This window comes from Narcine bancroftii, chromosome 6 (assembly GCF_036971445.1).
Source record: "Narcine bancroftii isolate sNarBan1 chromosome 6, sNarBan1.hap1, whole genome shotgun sequence".
Taxonomy (NCBI): domain Eukaryota; kingdom Metazoa; phylum Chordata; class Chondrichthyes; order Torpediniformes; family Narcinidae; genus Narcine; species Narcine bancroftii.
Genome location: NC_091474.1, coordinates 171,088,887 through 171,110,546, shown reverse-complemented (window position 1 = coordinate 171,110,546; position 21,660 = coordinate 171,088,887). Strand labels below are relative to the sequence as shown.

The window sequence follows — 21,660 nt, the reverse complement described above, 5'->3', positions numbered from 1 at the left end:
AATGGACATGAAACAATAGTACTACAGTTAAGCACTCATATTCTCATTTCAAAATTTCATGGTACTTGTGTAAATCATGTGCAAAAATTGTAGCTTCTTGAATTACCTGATTGTTCATGATTCTTTTCCACAAACCAACATTTTAAACACTCCAAATCTGACTGATACCTGTCTACAGTAGAAAAGTGTTTGTATCTGAATAGAAGTTAAATTTAGGACACTAACCTTCCTTGTTTATCTCTTGTCTGATTCATGATTCTGGTTTTAATGACATCTGCAGGTGTTCCCATGGTAGCAGCAACTAGTCCTGCACAAATGCTGAGTAGATTTTTAAATATTATATTTAGTACAAATGTTTTTATTTCACAGCAAAACTGAAAACAGACACTAAAGAGATGACCACTCTGCTATTTTCCATTTTTGAAATTACTTTAAAATGACCAATTAATGTTCAGTGCTGGAAGGAAATTATCTTTTCTATTCAATCAGATGATTTAGCACAGAAGATAAATCTATCTGCAACATGGTCATAAGGAGTTTGTATGTTCTCCCTGCATCCACATTTGTTTCCTCCCATGTTCTAAAGATGTACTGGGTTAGTCAGCTAAATGGTCACATGGATATATTTGGGCAGTGCGGGCTCATGGCCGTAGGGCCTGTAACTGTGCTGTATATCCAAACTAAATTATCCATCTTTGCGACAAAAATTGATGGAAGAATTGACGCTGAACCAAAAGTGTGAGATCTGTGATTATCAGTTAAGATTATATGGGCTATTATTAAAATAAATGCCCATTTTAGATAAGTTTGTCAATAATCAAGAAGCAGTACAGTGAACCAGTGACTGCAGCTCAAGTTTCTAACTGTATATTTTGTGAAGGCAGAAAAAACAAAGGGATAATTTTGGTGGCATTTGAAATGGGAAAATATTGTCACATGCTAACATACTGTACATACAAAAAATATGTGGCGAGTCTGCTCAGTCATTTAATAAAAACATAGCTGATCTGACTGTGGTCCCAACTCAGCATTTCCATTTAACTGTTATAATTCTTTTCCTTCTTGCTTATCAAGGATCCATATACATTTTTCATAAATATATTTAAAGATTCTACTTCCTCTGGCCCATGAGGACAAATTCCAAGGGATCACAACCCTTGGAGCAAAAAAAAATAAAGTGGAGACCTTGTTCTTTAAATAACTGACCCCGATTTTCTCTCCACATTCAATCTGGCAAATCCCTACTGGATCTTATGCTGTGTTCAAATACTCTAAGTCTTCCACCAGCAGATATAAGTTTAAGCTACCCAATGTGGACACCATAGTAAAACATCTCTGAACTAGTTGCAACAGATTCATATTTAAAATAAGGAGATGAAAACTTTAGATGTACTCCCACTGTATAACTGAACTGTAATCTCCATACTTTGGAATTTAATTTGTAGAAATAAATGGTAACATCTAACCCTTCTGCAAATTGTGCTCAGGGGTGCCCAGTTCCCTCTACATCTCAGATCTCATTTAAATAATATATTTTTAAAATGTTTCCTATCAAAATGAACAATTTCACGTTTTATCACATTACAGTCCATAGGCAAGGTTCCCTTATCTACATCTCTTTGTGAATTCTTCATGTCCTCTTCATGACTTACTTTCCTAAATTGTCTCAGCAAATTTAGCAACAGTGCATCTTGTGCATTAATCAAGCCACTTATACGGACTGCAGGGAAGCTCTAAGGCAACCTAATGAATGCGCAAACATCAGGATTCTCATAAAAGTGCTGGAGAAATTCAATGGCCCAGCAGATTTTCTTGTTTACCAAGATTTTCATAATTTACAATTTTGATCTAATTTACAACCATAAATGAGCAACTGACCACAAAAAAAGGCAAATATCTATTTGCAGAAATAGTATGTGGTACGTGGGATCATGATTCAAATGAAATAAACTCTAAATTCACATAGTAAATGACCATTAATTTGTTATGCAGATGATTTTGATGAAGGCAAACTGGCAAATATTTAAGACTGATGTTATTCCTATTAATGATACAACTCTCATTTTACCATATTTTAAATAAATGTTACATCATGGCATAATAAATTTTCCAATGATCCCAGGCCAAGGAAGCACAGAAACCAGTGAGTCAAGGGGAGCACATAAATTAGCACCCCAAGAGTCAGATGCCAAACCATCAGTACTTCTGATGAATAAGATAGCAGATTATTGGAGTTTTTTAGTGAACCAGCATAGTGGTTAATTTGGATAGAGTCATTACCTTGATAAACCATGGCATAAGCTTCCATCCTTCAGTGTTGTATTTCGTAATAAGAAGTGTTTTACTGTGTCATACGTAGTTAGATCTAAAAACAAAGCCACATTAAGGGAGTCTCAAAAAAATAAATGCAAAACAAACACAAGAAAGAAACAGCTGACATGATGGAGATGATTCAATTTCTAAGTGATTTACTGTTTAATGGTACTGATTTGAGAAAAATCAATTGGTATTGAAATATTAGCAGCAATTTTAAAAATAATTACATCTCTTTTGTGCAGAGCACCAAAAACAGTGTAATGTTCTTCTCCTGCCTGACCTAACCTGAAAATATATTTCCATGTTTGGATTTTTTTCCCCTCATTTTAAGTCAAGGTGTAAATGTGGAATCACACCAGATAGGAATCCACATCATCAGACAGATGTCCTTTTTGTGAGATGAATAATGTCAGCTTATTCAGTAGGTATCTGTGTTCAATGTCAAGGCACTTTTCACTGTCATCATTAAAATACCTGCCAAATTTTTATTTCTTTTAAGCCTTGAGAATTTCTGAGCAAGAATCAAGAATTCTGGTTTACTTGAATTGTATTATATACACCACAGATTTTTAGCAGAGCTGTAGAAATTGATTTCTAATGCATCAGTATATTGTTTCAGTGATTTAACTTCTCTTCATGATAAAATAAAATTCCTTTAATAGTATGTATACTAGTAATTAAATGTAAAGATTCTATGTCAGGAACAAGTGAGTGATACAAACTGCATTGCCAATTTTAAATTTTTTTTAAATATAAAATTCCTAATCTGGAATTACATTCTCTATCACCTAGAACTTTTGCATGATTTCTGTACAGGTACACGATCCTTTATCCGGACATCTAAAATCCGGAAAGCTCCAAAATCCGGCAAGTGGGGACCGGCGGTTGGGGGAGGTGGCCGAGAGACCGGTGGTCGGGGTAGACGGCCGAGGAACTCGGTAGGGGGAGACTGCCGGGAAGCCGAGGGACCAGTGGTTGGGGGAGACGGCCAAGGGACCGTGGTCGGGGGAGACGTCCGGGCGGCAGAGGGACTACGGCTGGGGGAGACTGCCGGACGGCCGAGAGACCGACGGTCGGGGGAGACGGCCGGGCGACTCGAAAGGGGTGGGGGTGGATATGGCAGTACAATGCGGGGGGGCTTTCCGAAATCAGGAAATATCTGAAATTCGAAACACACTGTCCCCCAAGGTTTCCGGATAAAGGATCGTGTATCTGTATTATCATAATTATGACATGATTAAAAAAAATATCCTTCCACTTCTTTCCAAATTAAATTCCCTCATAATTTAATTTGAAATATTTCCTTGGTACAAATATCCGACATAAATGAGAAACTTACAAAAGTTTGCCATAAACAATATCCATTTTCTCCAAACATAAATACAATACAAATAACTTCAGGAATAGTAGAACATTTTGATATATTTGCATCAGGTGAGTAGACCCCCACACAATCCACCTTTAGCCTAAATAATGTAAACAGAGATAAAATTTGAATGTAATTTGACTTCAAAATAGTACACAAATGGTAATCAGATCTAATTTGATAAATTCACATTATTGCAATAAAATTAACTTCATTCCCATCTGATCAAGTGTTTTCACTAACAATGAACTACATAGCTACAGGATTTAAAAGTGAGAAGATGCTATTTTACCCTTGCAGTTGTAGTTCAATTTAAATTCTAAGGAAATGCTTGGATAAAAAAAGAACTGAAACGCAAGCATATACCAAATACCTTCATTTTACAAACTGCACTCAAGAGTCTCTGTTGATGACATTTGAAAGGAGCAATTCAGAGAAAAATCACAAAAGAAATTTACCAGACTGTTCTTTATACACAATAAAGAAAATACGCTGTAACCAGCAATACAAAATTTGTCAAACATGAGTTTATGTATGGGTTTATAGTCTCTGGTGTTAATCAACCCTTGTTTAAAATCACATTTTAATTAAAATACTATAAATTTCTGGGTTACACACGAGACAGCAGCAATAACATTTTCTTTGATGTGGCTTCAACTACATAATTGAAACCAAGCACAGACGAATCCACTGCTTTGCTAAGTCCCTGCGCTCTGTCTGCAATGGCAACCTTAAGCTCCCAGTTACAAGCCACTTTTACTCCCCTCCCCATTCCCACATGACTTGTCTGTCCTTAGCCTCCTCCACCACTAGGGTGCAGTCAAAGGCAAACTGGAGGAACAACACCTTGTATTCTAACTGGGTAATTTACAACCCAATGGCATGAACATTGAATTATCTAATTTCAGGTAACTTACACACCTTGGTTCCTTTCTCTCTCCTTCTGATTCACCTAGGTGCTTTCACACATCACTACTTTCCAAACCTAGTCCACTGTTACCCAGTTTTTACCTTCCCACACCTGGTTCCACCTGCCCATCACTCACACACTGATCTCTCTGGGCCCCTACCTCATCCACCCACTATTCCTACTGCCCCCACTACACCATTTATCTGGTTCCACTCACCACCTTTCTGTTTATCAGATTCCATAATCTGCAGCCCTTTGTTGTCTCCGCACCACTTCTCAGCCTCTATCACTACTTCCCTCCTCCATCTGCCCATGAACCCCTCTTGACACAACTTTCCAGCCCGATTCACCCCCCACCCTCATTTTCTTATACTGACCAGTCTCCCCTTTACACTCTCAATTGAAATGTGAGCCTCAACACAAAGGGTTGACCATATCTTTCCCTCCTGACACTCCTGAGTTCTTAGGAAACTTATTTTTTGCTCCAGTGTTTTGGGTTAACTTCAGTACATTCTCCCTGACCCCTTTCAAACTGCATAAACATCAACTTTGACAGGTCTTTGCATTCTGTGGCAATTATATTGCTAAAATTTTGGAAAATACTTCAGGGTAAAAAAAAAATGCAACTTTGAGATTACCTCCCAAACTGACTAAGGCAGCTCTCTGCACATTCGGTATCCAACCTGCCCACAATCCTTGGATTCCACCTTCGGACAAAATTTTGACAAAAGCATGGTAGACTCCATGGATTCTAGAAACAAAATTACAGATTATTTAGATCTTCAAATCCAAAACAGAAGAAAATAAACAAATTCAGCATCAACAGATGGATGGAAAGCAGGCAAATGGGACTAGCCCAGATGCCCATTTGGCTGTCAAGTACAAGTTGGGCCGAAGGGTCAGTTCCATTCTGTACGACTCTCAGAATCAGAATTTATTGTGGTGAACAAGTCATGAAATTCAGTGTTTTGTGGCAGCATCACAGTTCAAACATTCATATTATAACCATCTTACAACAATAAATATTTTAAAAAATAAAAATAATAGTGCATGAAAAGTAAAGCAGAGTCTTCAGTTCAATTATTGTTCAGGAATCTGATGGCGGCAGGGAAAAAGCTGTCCTTGTGCCGCTGAGTGCTCATCTTTAGGCTCCTGTACCTTTTTCCCTGATGGTAGCAGAGAGAAGAGTACATGGCCTGGGTGGTGGGTGTCTTTGAGGATAAAGGTTGCTTTTTTAAGATACCGCCTCATGTAGATGTCCTCGATGGAGTGAAATCTGGTGCCTGTGATGTCACAGGCTGAGTTAACAACCCTCTGTAGTTTTTTCTTGTCCTGAGATTTGGTGCCTCCACACCAGACAGTGATGGAACCAGCCAGAATGCTTTCTCTTATAGAAGTTTGTGAGAGTCTTCAGTGACATACCAAATCTCCTCTATGACTATTTATGACCATTCACAGAAGTACATCAAATGGAATTGCTCTGCTGCCTCCTGATAGTTCTCTGCATATCTACTCAAACACCCTCTCCTTTTACTTTATTAATTCAAGTGATATTTATATTCACTTTATTTCCAAGTCAGGATGGTGAGCTACTTTCAGGGTCCATTGCCTAAGTGGTTGTGAGAAGGGGTGCTTTAAAGAAGACATGCCAAATTGCTGTAGAGGATTTTGTAGATAGAATATATTGCAGCCATTGCTCTGGTGGTGGTTAGAGGGAATTCAATGTTTGTGTTATTTTAGGGACTTCATTCCTTATCCCCCTCTTGGACTTTCCACTCAGGCAGCTGGCATTTTACAAATTTATCTTGATATCTAAATGTTCTTAAAATGGGCATCAGCTAAGTACTTTGACATCGGGTCTTCTACATTATCTTAATATTCTCTGTCATTAATACAACCACAAGAGCAGCGAATATTCTCAATGCTAATGACCAAGTCTTCTGGAAAAGGATTTGTTGATACAGGGTATATTTGAGTTTTCTAGAATGTGTGACTGACAGATTTCTTTCAGTAAGAAGAAAGGGAGTTAAGGAAAGTAAACGTTGTTGAGGTTCTGACCAGGCATGATATAACTGAAAGGCACAGCACACTCGAGGCTACATGGTCTGACCACTGCCATTCCTATTGTGCAAGGCATTTATTAAATTCACAAAATATCCAATTTATTAACATGTCTCACCTGGGAGGTTTTCCTTCAAGCCTTCTTCTCCCTTCCATCTGCATCTGAACTTTCACCAGATCTGTTGGGCTGGCAAAAAACTGACCAATGGCACCAGACACCATTCCCCCTACTACAGCTTTCCTGCCCAAAAATGAATACAAGTATCATGTATCATTGTCTTAATCCTTCACCATTTTTTCATTTATATTCTTCACGCGAGATTGGTGCCTCTTTATCATGCAGAGCAACTGGACTAGGTCTATTTTAAATGGCCAAAGTACATTTACTATCAGTGGCCTGAACCAGAGTGAAACAGCTACCTTTCAATTTTAAATGTCTCCCTCACCCAAATATGAAGATCTCTACTATGATGGACAAGCTTGGAGATGCCATGTTTTGTGACAGATTAGTAGCCAGCCCAGCTGACCAAATGTCCATCTATTATTTTGTGAGCCAATGTACATTTATTTCCTTTTTAAATTCCTGTGGAATATTTGTTATTATACCTACTAATGCCTGCCAAACAAATATACCAGCATAGATAATTATTACACAAAAGGGGCCCTTCAGCCAACATGTGCCAACGTGTACACATCTATTCCAGTATCAATCTAATCCTTCCCTACCTAATAGTTCATAACCCTCTATTTTTCTTACATCCATCTGTCTGTCTTTTAAATGCCCCTTAATATACCAGCCTTCACTACCTTCCTCCACTCTGTGCAATAAAAACTTACCTCTGATGCCTCCCCTAATCATTTCTCCAGTCACTTTAAACAGATATCTTCTGGAATATGCCATTGCCACTCTGGGAAACAAGTGCTGGCTATTCACCCTACCTGCCTCTCATAACCTGATACAACTCCATCAAGTCACCTCTCATCCTCTATCGCTCTAAAGAAAAAAGCTGGAGCTCTTTCTTCATAAGACACATTCTCCAATCCAGGCATCATCCTAGTAAATTTCCTCTGCACCCTCTCTAAAGCTTCCACATCCTTCCTATAATGAGGCAAACAGAAATGAACACAATACTTAAAGTGTGGTCTAGCCATAATTTTATAGAGCTGCAACCTTTCTTTACAGCTCTTGAACTCAATCTCCCCCACTAATAAAGGCTAGCATACCATACATCTTCCTAAGCACCCTCTTAACTTGTGCGGCAACCTTAAGGGATCTGTGGACTTGAATGCCAAGATCTCTGTTTCTTCACACTGCTAAAATTCCTAGCATTAAACTATTAATCAGACTCAAACGACAGCACTGTAACAGGCCTTTTGGTCCATAAAGACCCATTTGCCTGCATTTGGTTGATATCCCTCTAAACCTTTCCTATCCATGTAGCTGTCAAAATGTCTTTTGAATGTTACAATTGTCCCCACTTGTTCTGGCAGCTCATTCTACCTCGCTCTCAGTGAAGGTGCCACTCAAATCCCTTTTTAATCGTCGCCATTTCATTTTAAATCAATGCCTTCTAGTTTTAGCTGTTCTTACCCAGGGAAAATTACTATGACCGAATACCTCATCCCTGTCCCTCATTTTATAAACCTCTATAAGATCCCCCTCCCACCCTTTGGCCTCCGCAACTCCTGGAAGAAAATTACCAGTCTGGTAAAATTCTCATGAATTTTTTCTGCAGCCTTTCAGCTGACGTGGACATTTACCCCTCCATAAATCTTCGTCTGCGAAGCCAAGCCAAAGAAGATCTTTCCTATAGCTGGGTGATCAAAACTGCTCACAATACTCAAAGTGTGATCTCACCTTCATCTTGTACAGTTGTAACTTAACACTCAAAATCTTGAATAAGAAAGGTAGCCATGCCAAATGCCTTCTTCACCACCCTGTTTACTTATGATGCCACTTTCATGGAACTATGTACCTGTAACCCCAAATCTCTTTGTTCCACAATCAGTTTGCAGATTTTGTGAAATGAATAGTGTAGGAATCGAAAAGTGTACATTAGATGTGGTAAATTCAATACCAAATTAAGTGAACAAAGAAATAAAACCCAGATAAATAAAAAGTGAAATTATAAACGAAACAAAAATCCTTTATTAATTTTTATTTAATTTTATGTTTTTAAAATCTTTAATTATTCTTGATGGAATGAGACTTAGTATTTGTAGCTGATAACTTTCGGTGTCACAGAGATTAACTGCCAGTTAATAAGGGCTGAAACAGGAAATAGTTATATACTTTATCTGCAAAATATCAACATTTCTTTTAAAATATTTATAATATTAATCTGTTATTCTTTATTTTCCTATGTAACTCTGTGTATTTATTCTCAAGCCGACCTGAGTTTCTCCTGAAGTCTCAAACTTGGTCCAAAAAAGATGACAAACTAATTTCAAAATGACAAAAAGTAATGAAGCAAACAAGAGATGAAAGCAATCAGAAATGAATTAGAAAAGCTTCTTTTTTTTTTTATAAATGGAAACTTGCAGATTCTAAATTGGTGATAATTTCTGGTTACACATCAAAATAAAAAGTTTTAGGTTGTGTGAGTATGTACGAAAATAGCCTTCAATAGTAGTGAATGGGTCTTCACTTTACGTCGTTTTGGCTTACGAAAGGTTTCATAGGAACACTCTAGTTTTGTAAAGCGGGATATACCCGTATTTTTTGTTTAACAACTGTATAACTACATAGAGTAGGGGTGGCCAAATTTGCTTAATACAATAAATTACAGATATTTGAGAGCCGTAACAATCACGGGATCGCAAGCCACGCTCACTAAAACCATTGTGAGCAATGGCTCCTACAATTCCTGTCTCAGCCAACATACTGTATATGCTGTTGTATAGGACAACCCCAGAATTTCCACCTAAAATGTTGGTTTTGAGCAATAACCTTTAAATAAGATGAATTCCCCACCCCCCCCCAAAAAATCTGGCACTTACCGCTGATCTGTGGATGCTGTTAAAAGCAAATCAAATATTTTAATAACAAACTATCATTTAAAGGTTTAAATTTTATTTGGATATTTTTAAATAATTCACTGTCGGCTCCTGTACCAGACCATTCAAAGCCTGTACAGGGCTGACCACATTTGAACCGGGCAGATGAACCCTTCAGAGGATCGCTGAAATTTCATAAATAACCAATGGGGAATGCACGAGATTGCATCAGGGCCGGCAGGAAGATGGTGGCAGTATTTCGACTTTGTCATCAAGGTTAGAATTTTAGATTCTTTGTATAGGATGACCTGATTTTAAGGTAAAAATTTAAAAATTTGCAGATTGTCCTATACAACGGCATATACGGTATTGCCATGAGCCGCACATTAAATCAAAGAGCCGCATGTGGCTCACAAGCCGTAGTTTGGTATAGAGGATATTTATAAAGTATCTCAATGTTAACTAAGAAAAAGAATCAAATCTGGCTCAGAATTTTATTTCATAACAATCTTTCATATTTACCATAAAGGGAAGTAGCCATCCTTGTTCTTCTTCAGTAGGGAATCACGAAGCTGTTCATATGCAACCATTCGTACACCTGAATACACTGGCATACAACACCGGGAAAAGATAAGACATCAGTGAATAAAAAATCATGTTCAGAATTTAAGCACAAAAAATTGAAATTGTACTACTTTTTCCATTCTGAAATTTCATACTAATATCAAAGATTTTTATGAATTAAAAATATCCACCTCCCATTCTCAGTTTCTATTGGCTGATTAGGTTCATAATTCTAGGAGTTGAGAGGCAACCTGATGAACCACTTACTCATCCAAAGGTTATGAGCAGATGTCTAGCTGACATGTCACCATCCTTCATTTGGTACAGACACTGACTCACAGCTCCAGGACCCGGATTCAAATGTTACTGTCTGATTGGAGTTTACATGCGTGTTTCCTTCCACATTTTATTTGAGGGACTCACAGAAATGGAACAGCAGCATTGCCAATGTGCAACTAATTAACACTAATCCATTGCTTTGCCAAATAAATATTTTTTTGCTTTTCAAAATGTCAGATTTGAAAATTGGCTACTGTAAATTTTCATAACACGTTGCAAAAAGTCACCATCTTCTAGTGCTATTTTCAAAAGAAAGAGAGAGTGAGTGGTCAAGGATCACGCTGCCTCCTCTAATAGAACCAGCAGAGCTGATCTTGTTTTCTGAAAGAAACTTGGGCTTGATTGCATGCTCTTCTGCAATAGTCCAGCAAATGATGTCACAGGTGAAGAAATTAAAATTTCTAACATTTATGCATGATTCAAGGGAAACGTGTATATTATGTGAATTGGAACTGGAAAGGTACAGCATTAAATTAAAATTGAAAGTCCCATTTAAAACAATAAAAACAAAGTTCAATTTCTGAATGAAGAGGGAACATGATTACCTATATGTCTGTAAATGGCAGGTGTGACACCTTGCCACAGCTTAAACAAGCCCTCCTCTCTAACTATTCCAATTGCTGTCTGTATCATTCCTCTGTACGGCTTTGCTGTTTTACGAAATCGGTCAACTGCTTCCCCTTGAATTTGAAGTCTTGTTTTTGTTATATCAAGTGGAAAGGTTACTAAGAAGAAAAACAAATAAGTTACATATCAGTCAATTGTAATTCACCAAATATTATATTGTTTAAAAATTCTATAAAACATTACCTTGGATCCATACAGTTCACTGAAATATTATCAAACACTCTGGTGTAAAACACAAAAGTTGGCAGACACTGTGATTGAAATAAAACACAATGCAGGAGAAACTCAGCAGGTTAAAGAGTGTACTTCATATAGTAAAGATAAAGGAAAGTAACCAACAGTTCGGCTCGAGCCCTTCATCAAGGTATGAGCAAAATGTTGACAGGCACCTAAAAGGGGGGTGGGGGGGGGGGGGTAGAGGCAAGGGAAGGAGCACAGTCCCACAGGCAAGAAGAAATAAGTAGATAAGGAAGGCAGGGCATACCAGCAAACAAGGGGAGGGAGGGGAAGGCTCTGTGAATGGAGAGGGAAGGGGATGGAGAGCTGGAGGAAAGTAGATAGAGGGATGAGGAAGAGAGCGAGAACAGATAGCAGAAACTGGAGAAGTCGATCGGAGAGTGTCCTGATGGAAAAGGAGGTGCTGCTCCTCCAATTTACTGATTTGAAAGTACAAGACCATGGACAGGTATGTCAGTGTGGGAGTGAGGTGCAGAACTGAAGTGGTTGGCCTCTGGGAGGTCCCTGTCACTGGTGCAGGCAGAATGAAGATGCTCAGTGAAGCGATTTCCCAGTCATATTCCAGTTTCTCCGACATAGAGAAGGCCACAACAGGATGCAGTAGAGGATTCCCGTGGATACACAAGTATTGTTTCACTTGAAAGAACTGTTTGGGGCCCTGAAAGGTGAATGGGGGAGGTGTAGGTACAAGTGAGGCACTTCCTGCAGCTTCAAGGGAAGGTGGCAAGGGAATGATCAATGGGAAGGGATGAGTTGATGAGGGAGTCGTGGAGGAAGCAGCCCCTGCAGAAGGCAAAGAAGGGAGGAGAGGGGAAGATGTGTCTGGTGGTGGGATCATGTTGTATCTGACAGAAATTACAGAGGATAAGTATTCTTGTGCCCATTTTACTTGTGAGCAAAAACACACCAAAATGTTGGAGGAACTCAACTGGTCTTTTCAGCCTCTATAGGACACAAAGATATACTCCCAACATTTCTGGCCTGGGCCCTTTTTCAAGAAATAAGTAGTATAAGCCAGAAACAGGAAAGGCTCAGAATTCAGACAATGCTAGCAGGGGATGGAATTCAGATTAAAAAAAGGTATTAATTAGATGTAAGAGTCAAAGAATTTATCATGTTTGTGCAAAAGGAGACAGTTCAGGGAAGGCACTGGGGGAAGAAGTGGGGTGGGTGTTATCAAAAGCCATTTCCCTTCATATTCATGTGTCTATCCAAAATCATCTTAAACACCTCATTTGTATCTGCTTCCATCATGACTTCTGGCAGCCTGGAACAGGCTCTTTCCACCCTGTAAAAAAAAATCTAAAATCTGCAGACGCTGTGATTGTAGTAAAAACACAGCAGAATGCTGGAGGAGCACAGCCTGTCTTTCAGTGTCCACCAAAGACAAAGCGATGGAATAAGACAGAAGCAGGAAATCTCAGAATTCAGACAATGCTGGCTGGGGGAGGAATCCAGACCAACAAAAGGTGTTAAGTGGCTATGATCAGGATGAAAAGTAAGAACTTATCATGTTTGTATGAAACGAGATGGGAGAGACAGAGCGGGGAAGAAGAGGTGGTGGGGGAGGTGGTTCCTCCAGCATTTGTGTGTTTTTACTACAATCACGGCATCTGCAGACTTTAGGGTTTCACTACTAAGCAAAATATTTCATTTGACATGCAACTTGACATTCCTATAATGAATCTCAATATTATGTTTTTTAACAGTATTAGCACTGACAAATTTAGAACTGAATCTTGTATCATTCTTAACAAAAAGCAAACAGTGCACTCTTCAATATTCCACTATCACTCATAGCAGTTCAGGCTTTTATTTTAACCCAAGTTGTTTTAGCATTTCTATAATTGCCAACCATTATAAATGTTGCAATGAGTCGGTCAAACAAAACAGGATTGTTAATAGTATCTGGACAATGACAGATAAAAGGACCAAATATACCACCTGTTTCGGCCGCTGTGGCGGCGCAAGCCGTCAGCACGAACTTGACAGGCAGGGACGGCCTGAACCAGGCCGGTTGTCCCCCGCTGCCCTGCGGACTCATGGCCGAGAGCCGGGCCGGGCCGGGCCGGGCCGAGGAACCAACCTCAACTAGACGACAGCAGGACTTTCACAATAGCGCACATGCTTTTTCAGACGCAAAAGGTCCCCCCGCCCCCCGCCCCCACCTCCGCCTCCGCCTCCGCAAGCGGCCTGCAAACAGGCGTTCGAGGGAATGTGCGCAGCCCCCGCAGTGCAAGAGTCCGAGTGGGGGTGGGGCGGGAGCCACCCGTCACCTTCACAGCCGCAGGCGGCACGGGGTCCCTGGGTCCCTGCTCGCCCAGAGGGATCCCAGATAAAAACCAGGCAGCGGTGAAACCGAAAGCAAGAAAGGCATTGCAACTATTAGAAGGTTTTCCGTGTACTTTAAAAAAAAATAACTCGAAAAGTTTTGGAGGGGAAAGGAGAAACATGGCAGATAATGATCAAATGCAGCCCCACTCAAGAGGTGGAGATGTTACAGATGTGTCCAACCAAAAGCAGTTAAAGTCAAGGAGGCAGGATAGAGATGTGCCTTCTGTCAGGATTGATCATAGCGTCAGGAAAACAAAACGATTTGGAGATATTCAAGAGCAAAACACCACAGACACTGAGTTGGACAAGTATTGGAGAAAACAGCAGGCCCGTGTACTTCGTACTCGAGGCTCAAGCCCGAAACCTTGGTTATGTCTCCTTATCTTTGCTATATAAAGTACGCTTTTTGACCTGCTTATTTTCTCCAGCATTGCACTTGGAGGTTGTAGGGCACGACCAGGAGAAGCTGACGAAACGATAGGCTTTAATACACAGAAGAACCTTGCAAGCCCAGATCCCAGGATAGGAATGGCTGCAAGGGAAAGGGGCCTCAACCTTGATAGCCCAGGACCACTGGAGGAATCATAGGGTACGAGTCATCCGTGGGCGGGCCAGCTCCATATAGACAACCACCCATGATAACTATCTACCATGGAGGAAACCGATCGCCACAGAGGTATTCAAGCAAGCAGCAGCAGGAAAGAGGCCTGGAGAAATATACACAAGCGCAAATTCTGGCAGGAGGAAAGAGGGATGGGGTAAATATTTTCCAAGGTGAGAAGGGCTGTGGGATCACCTGAAGAGTTGGTCGGGTGTCTGCTGATGCCAAGACCCAAACAGAACGTCAGGAGAAATACAAGTGGCAGGAATCCATTCACAAGGAAGTCCATCACGGCTTTGCACTAACCGCTACTCTAACTGTGTCACCCTGAGCTTTATCCATATATCTATTTGTATCTGCTTCTATCACCATTTCTGGCAACCTACCACTCAAAAAACACAAATGTCTACAAATGCTGTGATTGTAGTAAAAACACACCAAAATGCTTGAGGAACTCAGCCGGTCTTTCAGTGTCCATAAAAGACAAAGATATCTTGCTGACATTTCGGGCCTGAGCTCTTCTTCAAGGAAGAAGCAGAATGAGCCAAAAGCAGGAACTCTCAGAATTCGGACAATGCTGGTTGGGGGAGGAATCTGGACCAACAAAAGGGATAAGGTGAGAATTTATCATGTCTGTGCAAAAAGAGTCAGGGAAGGGATAGACAGAATTGGGGGTAGGTGATGGGTGGAGCGGAAGCATTTAACAAAAGTTGATATTAATGCCATCCAGTTGGAAAGTGCCCAGTCAGAAAATGAGGTGTTATTCCTCCAATTTGTGGGTAGTCTCAGTCTGGCAGTGCATGAGACCATGGCGCAAATGATTCTGACACAAAGTCCATGGACTGTATAACTTGTACACACCACTCTCAGTATCTTTGCTGGCTCCATGTGTCAGACTGCACCCGAAGGGGCCGGTTTGAGACTTTATACGGGCCAGTGATTGACAGTTAGAATGGTGGGGCCAGCCTCCCAGATTGCCTACATGCAGGTACAGTGGTTTCCCCCAGCAGAAGGCTGGTAGGAGTATGGCCAGTGTAGTGGTTGTATCATCACATTCACCCCCTTCTTAAAATGTCGGGGGGGGGGAACACGGTGTTCTCAATACCAGGTAATTATCTACGTTCAGGCAGTTCAGCGGTCGTCTGTCCCTCTGGGACCCTCATAGGACAGACTCCTGGTCAATGGTCAATAAGGGCAGGGCTGCCTGAGGGTCAGCTGGGTCCAGGGTGGCTGGGGAGGCCGGAGGTGCGGGTGGGGTGGTGTCTAGCAGAATGGGGGTGTAGGTGTGTGGTGGGGCCACAGGGAGTGGGGCCTTCTGGAGAGGCAGAGAGAGGGTGTTGGCTCCCCGGGGATCCTGGATGGACCTGGGGTGAGAGGGCTTCTCCAACAATTTTTAATTCACAGAAACCAAAACAGTAACAGAGTCCTCATGAACAGTTGTTCTTTCCACAATGCGTTGAACTTCTTCACTATTGTCCTGAATTCTATCTTCTAATTTATCAACCCTTTGTGAAACATTATTTATTGATTTAGTTAAATCAATTTTAACTTGTTGTATTTCTCCAGTTAAAAATTTAAAATTATTCTCCATTGCATTTGCAAGATTATCAATTTTAGCCTCAATTTTATCCATTTTTTTTCTTAAAAAAACTTTGCCTTGTATTTAAATTCTTCTTCTGTAGTTCATCTTCACTTGTAGAGTCTCCAGAATAATTTTCCATACCAGGTAAGACCTGAAGCGCTGGACTGGCCCTTTAAGAGGGGTGAAGATTTTTTTCCCTTTAATTTTTTCATCCACAGCACGCATGTTTGACTCCTCGGGCATGTGTAGTGTGAAGTAATTTTCAGGACTGAGCAATCCTTGCAGAGAGTCGCAGGGATGGCTCCGTGAGACAGACCCCTCCTGGGCTGTGTGCAGTGGGTCCAGGAAGAACCTCTCCAATGGCCAGCTTCGTTGGGAGAGGTAGGCCCAGGTTCTTTTTCTTTCCTCGGTTTGCGTTTTACATTCGGTGTAGTTTTCGGAGTTTTTTCTTTTTCGATGACATTGTAATTAAAGTTATCAGTATTTAAAAAAGACTTTGAATTAACTTCATTGATAAAAACTTTACTTAATTAGCACTTTTCTTAATAAATTCCCTGGGAGTTGTAAGGGAGCGCTGCATTCCCTACAGCATCACATGACCTTTCCCCAGAGCTTGATACTCTTGACAACCTCAACGGTGGAGCCATCAGTGGTCAATGGAGAGTGATTCCCCAGGCCCTCCTGAAGTTGACAACCATTGCTTTTGTTTTATTAACGTTCAGATACAGTTTAAACTGTGCGCCAGTTTAATGGCAACTGCACATCATAATAACTAGGGCTACCTTGTTGTCTGCTTTGAAGGCAGCATGCGCACCTCCGCTGTCATCCATGGCTTCTGAATGGAGCGAGTTTTCATGGACTCAGTGAAGTTGTCAGAACACCTAACTGATGTAGCCGGTCACTAATGCTGTTTACTCTTCCAGAATGATGCAGTTGCCACCGATTCCAGTCAGCGTGCTCAAAGCAATCTGGTGTGCATGAATGGCCCCTGATGGCCAGGCTTTAACTTGCTTCTGAACTGGTCTGGAGCATTTGACAAGCAGTCTATATCTGAGGTGGGATGGGGCTCCACCCAATATGTGCCGGAAATGTTTGTAAACACAAGGTACAAGATGATCACCCTTCTCGTAGCAAAGTCCGCATAATGATGGAATTTAGGTAGCCCTGACTTGAGGTTCTCCTGGTTGAAATCTTCAGTGATAATCATCAGTCTGTCAGTACGTCTGCAGTTCATTTATAGCCTCGTACAGTTCCCAGATTGCCTCCTTAACATTAATGCCGGGTTGGAGCTGGGGGATGTACACTGCAACTATGAGGATTGTGGTGAATTTCACCAGCGTTGAGCAGTAACCGGAGATTCGTAGAGAAACCTTGTACCATTCTGTGTTGATGAAAACGCATAGGCCACCACTATGGGCTTTACCACACAGAGCAGCATCTCTGTCCATCCGAAATAAAAGTGAGCCCGTTCAGCTGAATGGCGACATCCAGGACCCTGTCGCTGAGCCATGTTTCTGTGAAGACCAAAGTACAGCAGTGCCTGTACCCACGCTGTGCAGACCTCTGGAGTCGGATGCCATCCATTTTGTTCCCCAGGGAGCAGATATTGGTGAGCAGGATGGAGGGGAGAACCTTCAGGCTAGCACAGACTCCTGCTCGCTTACCATGCTTCTGCTTCATGCACCGCTTCCTTCCCTTGCGCAATCCCGAGGCTTTTAGGCCTAGTCCTCGTTGCAGCCCGTGGTTGCGTAGCTCAGCCCACAGATCTTCTTGGAGGTGAGTAGAAACATTTCTAAATAATTTTAAATACTGTAGGCTGTATCATTTTATAACAATTTAACTATACTCTTTAAGTACAATTAAAAGAAAAGCAAAACAAAACCACCGGTGTCCTGGAGAGGCTGCTGTGTCCAACGTCCAATCAGCCACAGATACCAACTACACTTTATGTGAAACACAAACACACCCATGATCTCTCAGACTATGATCTCTAGTTTTGGACACCCCTACAGTGGGAAACAGATACTGGCAATCTTCCCTATCTATGCCTCTCATAATTTTACAAACTAACATTACTGGTCAGATCCTTTGTTCAAGATAAAAATAAAAGGGCTTAGACTATATAATCACTCCTGATAACTCAAGCCCTCTAATCTAGTTACAATCCTTGTGAATCTTCTCTGCATCCTCTCTAGCCTAATCATGCCCTTCCTGTAATATGGTGACCAGAATTCCACAAAGTACACTAAGTGCTGCTAACCAATGTTTTTTACATCTGTAACAATATCCCAACTCTTATAATCAACGCCTCGGCCAATGACGACAAACATGCCATACAACCTCTTTATACCTATCTAGCTATGCTCTCATTTTCAGGGAATGATGTATTTGTATCCCAAGGTCTTTTGATCAACAACACTCTCCAGAGGTCTACCATTCACTGCATATATCCTGCACTGGTTTAATTTCCCAGAATACATTACTTCATGTTTGTCTGAGTTCAATTCTATCTGCCATTTCCTTTTTAATTTTCCCAGTGGATCTGTTGCCTATTGTACCTTTAGACATCTTTTTTCCCTGTTGACTATAGAATTTATTTGGTGTCATCTGCAAACTTACTAATCATGCCACCATATTTTCATGTGCATCATTGATGCATATGATAAACAATGGTGGGACTCAGCAACAATCCTTGCAGGACCCCTGTGGTAATACAACCACTATACTGGCCACACTCCTACCAACCTACTGCAGGAGGCAACCACTGTACCTGCAGGTAGGCAACCTGGAGGAGACAATTGCCACCGCTGACATAGAGAGTCCTGCGGGTCCTGGTGTGGGTTGGACAGGCATTCACGAAAGAACTGCCCCGCGATGAACTCTCATTGCTCCCGATGCAGAAAGAAAGGCTACTTCACTAAAGTATGCCTCTCCAAACCACCAGGAGCACCGCGGCCCTCAGTGATCAACCGGGAGTCCCTTCCAAATCTGGACACCAGGCAGCGCCATTACTCTGCCCACCACTTCCGCCCGCACCGATGACATCACTTCTAGCCCATCTGTTCAACCATGCTGCTGTCATGTGCTCATCACGGGTGCCGCCATTGTTCATCGATCATTTTCGTATGCACAGGAGACGCCACTTCCAACATCACTTCTGGTCTGGTCAAGTCGCCCAACCACGCCAACGCCATGTACATCTCCTGGGTGCTGCCATCATGAGCCAGCTGGCCCCCAACCACCTTGACTCGCCGACCAAACGACACGGTCAACGTGTGCATGAAAAACCGCGCACTCGCCATACTCCACGTTCCTAAAGAAACCCACTGGCCCCCTACTCACCACAACTGTCATGGAGCAATGACTTAGCTCCCGAGGCAGTACTAGCATCCCCCATAGAGGACGTTTTCCACGGACTTGGGCGCTCAATGATGGATGTGACTGTCACTGGGAATATAATAAAATGCCTGTTTGATAGCAGTCATACTGAAAGCTTTGTGCACCCAAATGTGGTCCATACACAAACTCAAAGTATACCCAGTGACCCTCACTATTGTCTTTGCGGCCCAGGACAACTCCATCACTGCACTAGGGTGCTGCTCGGTGAACTTGACATGGTGGAGGGGGAACATATCAGTGGTTTAGGTACTGGTCATGGCCCAGCTCTGTGACCTGGTCATCCTGGGACTAGCCTTCCAGTGTCACCTCCACAGTCACCTTCATTGGCCCACCCACCATCCACAACACAAAGTCCAGTGACCACCCCCAGTCCACCTGCGGTCTCTCCACCCTTTGGGTGCCCCCTCCATAATTACCTGACGTCAGCCTATAAACCTATAGCAGCCAAGAGCAAGTGCTACTGTGTGGCCAACAGGACCTTCATCAAGGCAGAGGTGAGATGGCTTCAGGTGGAAGGAGTTATAGAGCCCAGCACCAGCCCCTGTAGAGCCCAGGTCCTTGTCGTAAAAGGGGGCACCAAACCGAGGATGGTAATCGGTATTATTGTCAGACCATCAACCAGTACACCCAGTTGGACGCCTATCTACTGTCCTGCATCACTGACATGGTCACAAGATAGCCCAGTACAGGGTTTTCTCCATAATTGAACTGAAGTTGGTTTACCATCAACTGATACCATTCAAACCTGATACTGCCTTTAAGGCAGACGGGTGCCTCTACCAGTTCCACCGGGTTCCCTTTGGGGTCACAAATGGAACTCTGTGTTTCAGCAGGAGATGGACTGCACGGTAGACCAGCACAATCTAAGAGCGACTTTCCCATACCTGGACAATGTCACCATCTGCAGCCACGACCAGCAGGACCACAATGCCAACCTGAAGGTGCCGAGGGCTCTTTTCTTACTCCTCCCAGTGGGTCCCCTGCTTTTCTGACAAGGTCCACCCATTGGCCCAAGCCACCTCCTTTCCCCTCCCTGCTGAGACACAAGCAGCCTTTGTCCGCATCAGACAAGACATCATCAATCCCATGATGCATGCAGTGGATGAGACCACCCCATTCCAGGTGGAGTACGATGCCTCTGACATTGCCCTCGCTGCCACCCTCAGTCAAGGGGGCAAATCCGTGGCCTTTTTCTCCAGGATTCACCACAGTTCAGAGTTCGGGAGGCCCAGGTGATTGTGGAAGCAGTCCGACACTGACGCCACTACCTGGCCAGCAGAAGGTTCACCCTTCTCACTGACCAGAGTGCAGTGGTTTTCATGTTCAGCACCACCCACTAAAGCAAGATCAAAAACAACAAGATCTTATGCTGGAGAGACGAGCTGGCCACTTTCAGCTATGACATCCAGTATAGGCCGAGGAAATTCAATGACTCCCCTGATGACCAGTCCAACCAGCTTCAGGAACTGCACAACACCCTTTGCCACCTGAACATCAAGCACCTGTACCACTTCATTAAGTCCTGGACCATGAACCCTTCACCATCCAAGAAGTCCGGACCAGACTGTGTCCTGCAGGGTCTGAGCAGAGTGCAAACAGCGCTTATTCCACCCGCCAAAAGCCCATGTAGTCAAGGCCATTCAGCCCTTCGAGCGACTCTGCGTCAACTTCAAAGGAGCACTGCCTTCCATAAATAAGAATATCTATTTCCTCTCGGTAATAGAAGAATACTCTTGTTTTCCCTTCACCATCCCTTTCCCTGACACCTCCACCGCCTCCATTACCAAGGCACTGGCACAAATCTTCGCAATGCTCAGATACAAAGCATTCATCCATAGCGATCAGGGGGTCGAACTTCATGAGTGAGGATCTGCACCAGTACTTAATGGTGTGAGGCATCACGGCCAGTCACATAACTAGCTACAACCCCAGGGGCAATGGCCAGGTAGAACATGAAAACAGGGTAATCTGGAAGGCATTCCTCCTGGCCTTGACATTGAAAGCCTGATCCATCAACTATTGGCAAGAGGCCCTCCCTGAGGCACTCCTTGCCATATGGTCGCTCTTTTGCACAGCTACCAATCAGACCCCTCATGACCGCCTTTTCTCCTTACCTCCAGACTAATTTTAAGACAGGGGTGAATGTGGTGATACAACTACTACACTGGTTACACTCCTCCCAGCCTACTGCAGGGTGCAACCACTGAACCTGCAGGTAGGCCCCACCTGCCAGCTGTCAATCACCAGCCCACATAAAGACCAGAGCCAGCAAAGATACCGAGACTAGTGTGTACAAGTTTAAGCTAATTAAAGCCTGTTGTACAGTC

General features: G+C 42.4%; 1 protein-coding gene and 1 long non-coding RNA gene across 5 annotated transcripts in view; one reads left to right on the top strand and one right to left on the bottom strand.

Annotated features, from left to right (window-relative positions):
* slc25a27 (solute carrier family 25 member 27) overlaps nt 1-13,577 on the bottom strand; it is a 20,826-nt gene extending 7,249 nt beyond the window's left edge. For all 3 annotated transcript variants that reach the window (XR_011340537.1, XR_011340538.1, XM_069886736.1), the window contains exons 1-7: nt 13,362-13,577; nt 11,099-11,278; nt 10,173-10,257; nt 6,772-6,894; nt 5,231-5,343; nt 2,281-2,365; nt 226-318 (exon numbers count right to left, since the gene is read on the bottom strand). Coding sequence is in view for 1 of the 3 variants with exons in the window: in XM_069886736.1 (XP_069742837.1) it covers nt 226-318; nt 2,281-2,365; nt 5,231-5,343; nt 6,772-6,894; nt 10,173-10,257; nt 11,099-11,278; nt 13,362-13,461 (779 nt within the window). In the remaining 2 variants the exon portion in view is untranslated. The remainder of the gene's footprint in view (nt 1-225; nt 319-2,280; nt 2,366-5,230; nt 5,344-6,771; nt 6,895-10,172; nt 10,258-11,098; nt 11,279-13,361) is intronic.
* LOC138736746 (uncharacterized) lies at nt 13,566-21,660 on the top strand. 2 transcript variants are annotated; one of them, XR_011340546.1, is made up of 3 exons: nt 13,566-14,968; nt 16,858-17,710; nt 19,068-21,660. It is a non-coding gene; the product is annotated as an uncharacterized lncRNA (long non-coding RNA). The 2 variants fall into 2 exon arrangements; XR_011340545.1 differs by lacking the exon at nt 13,566-14,968 and adding an exon at nt 16,039-16,315.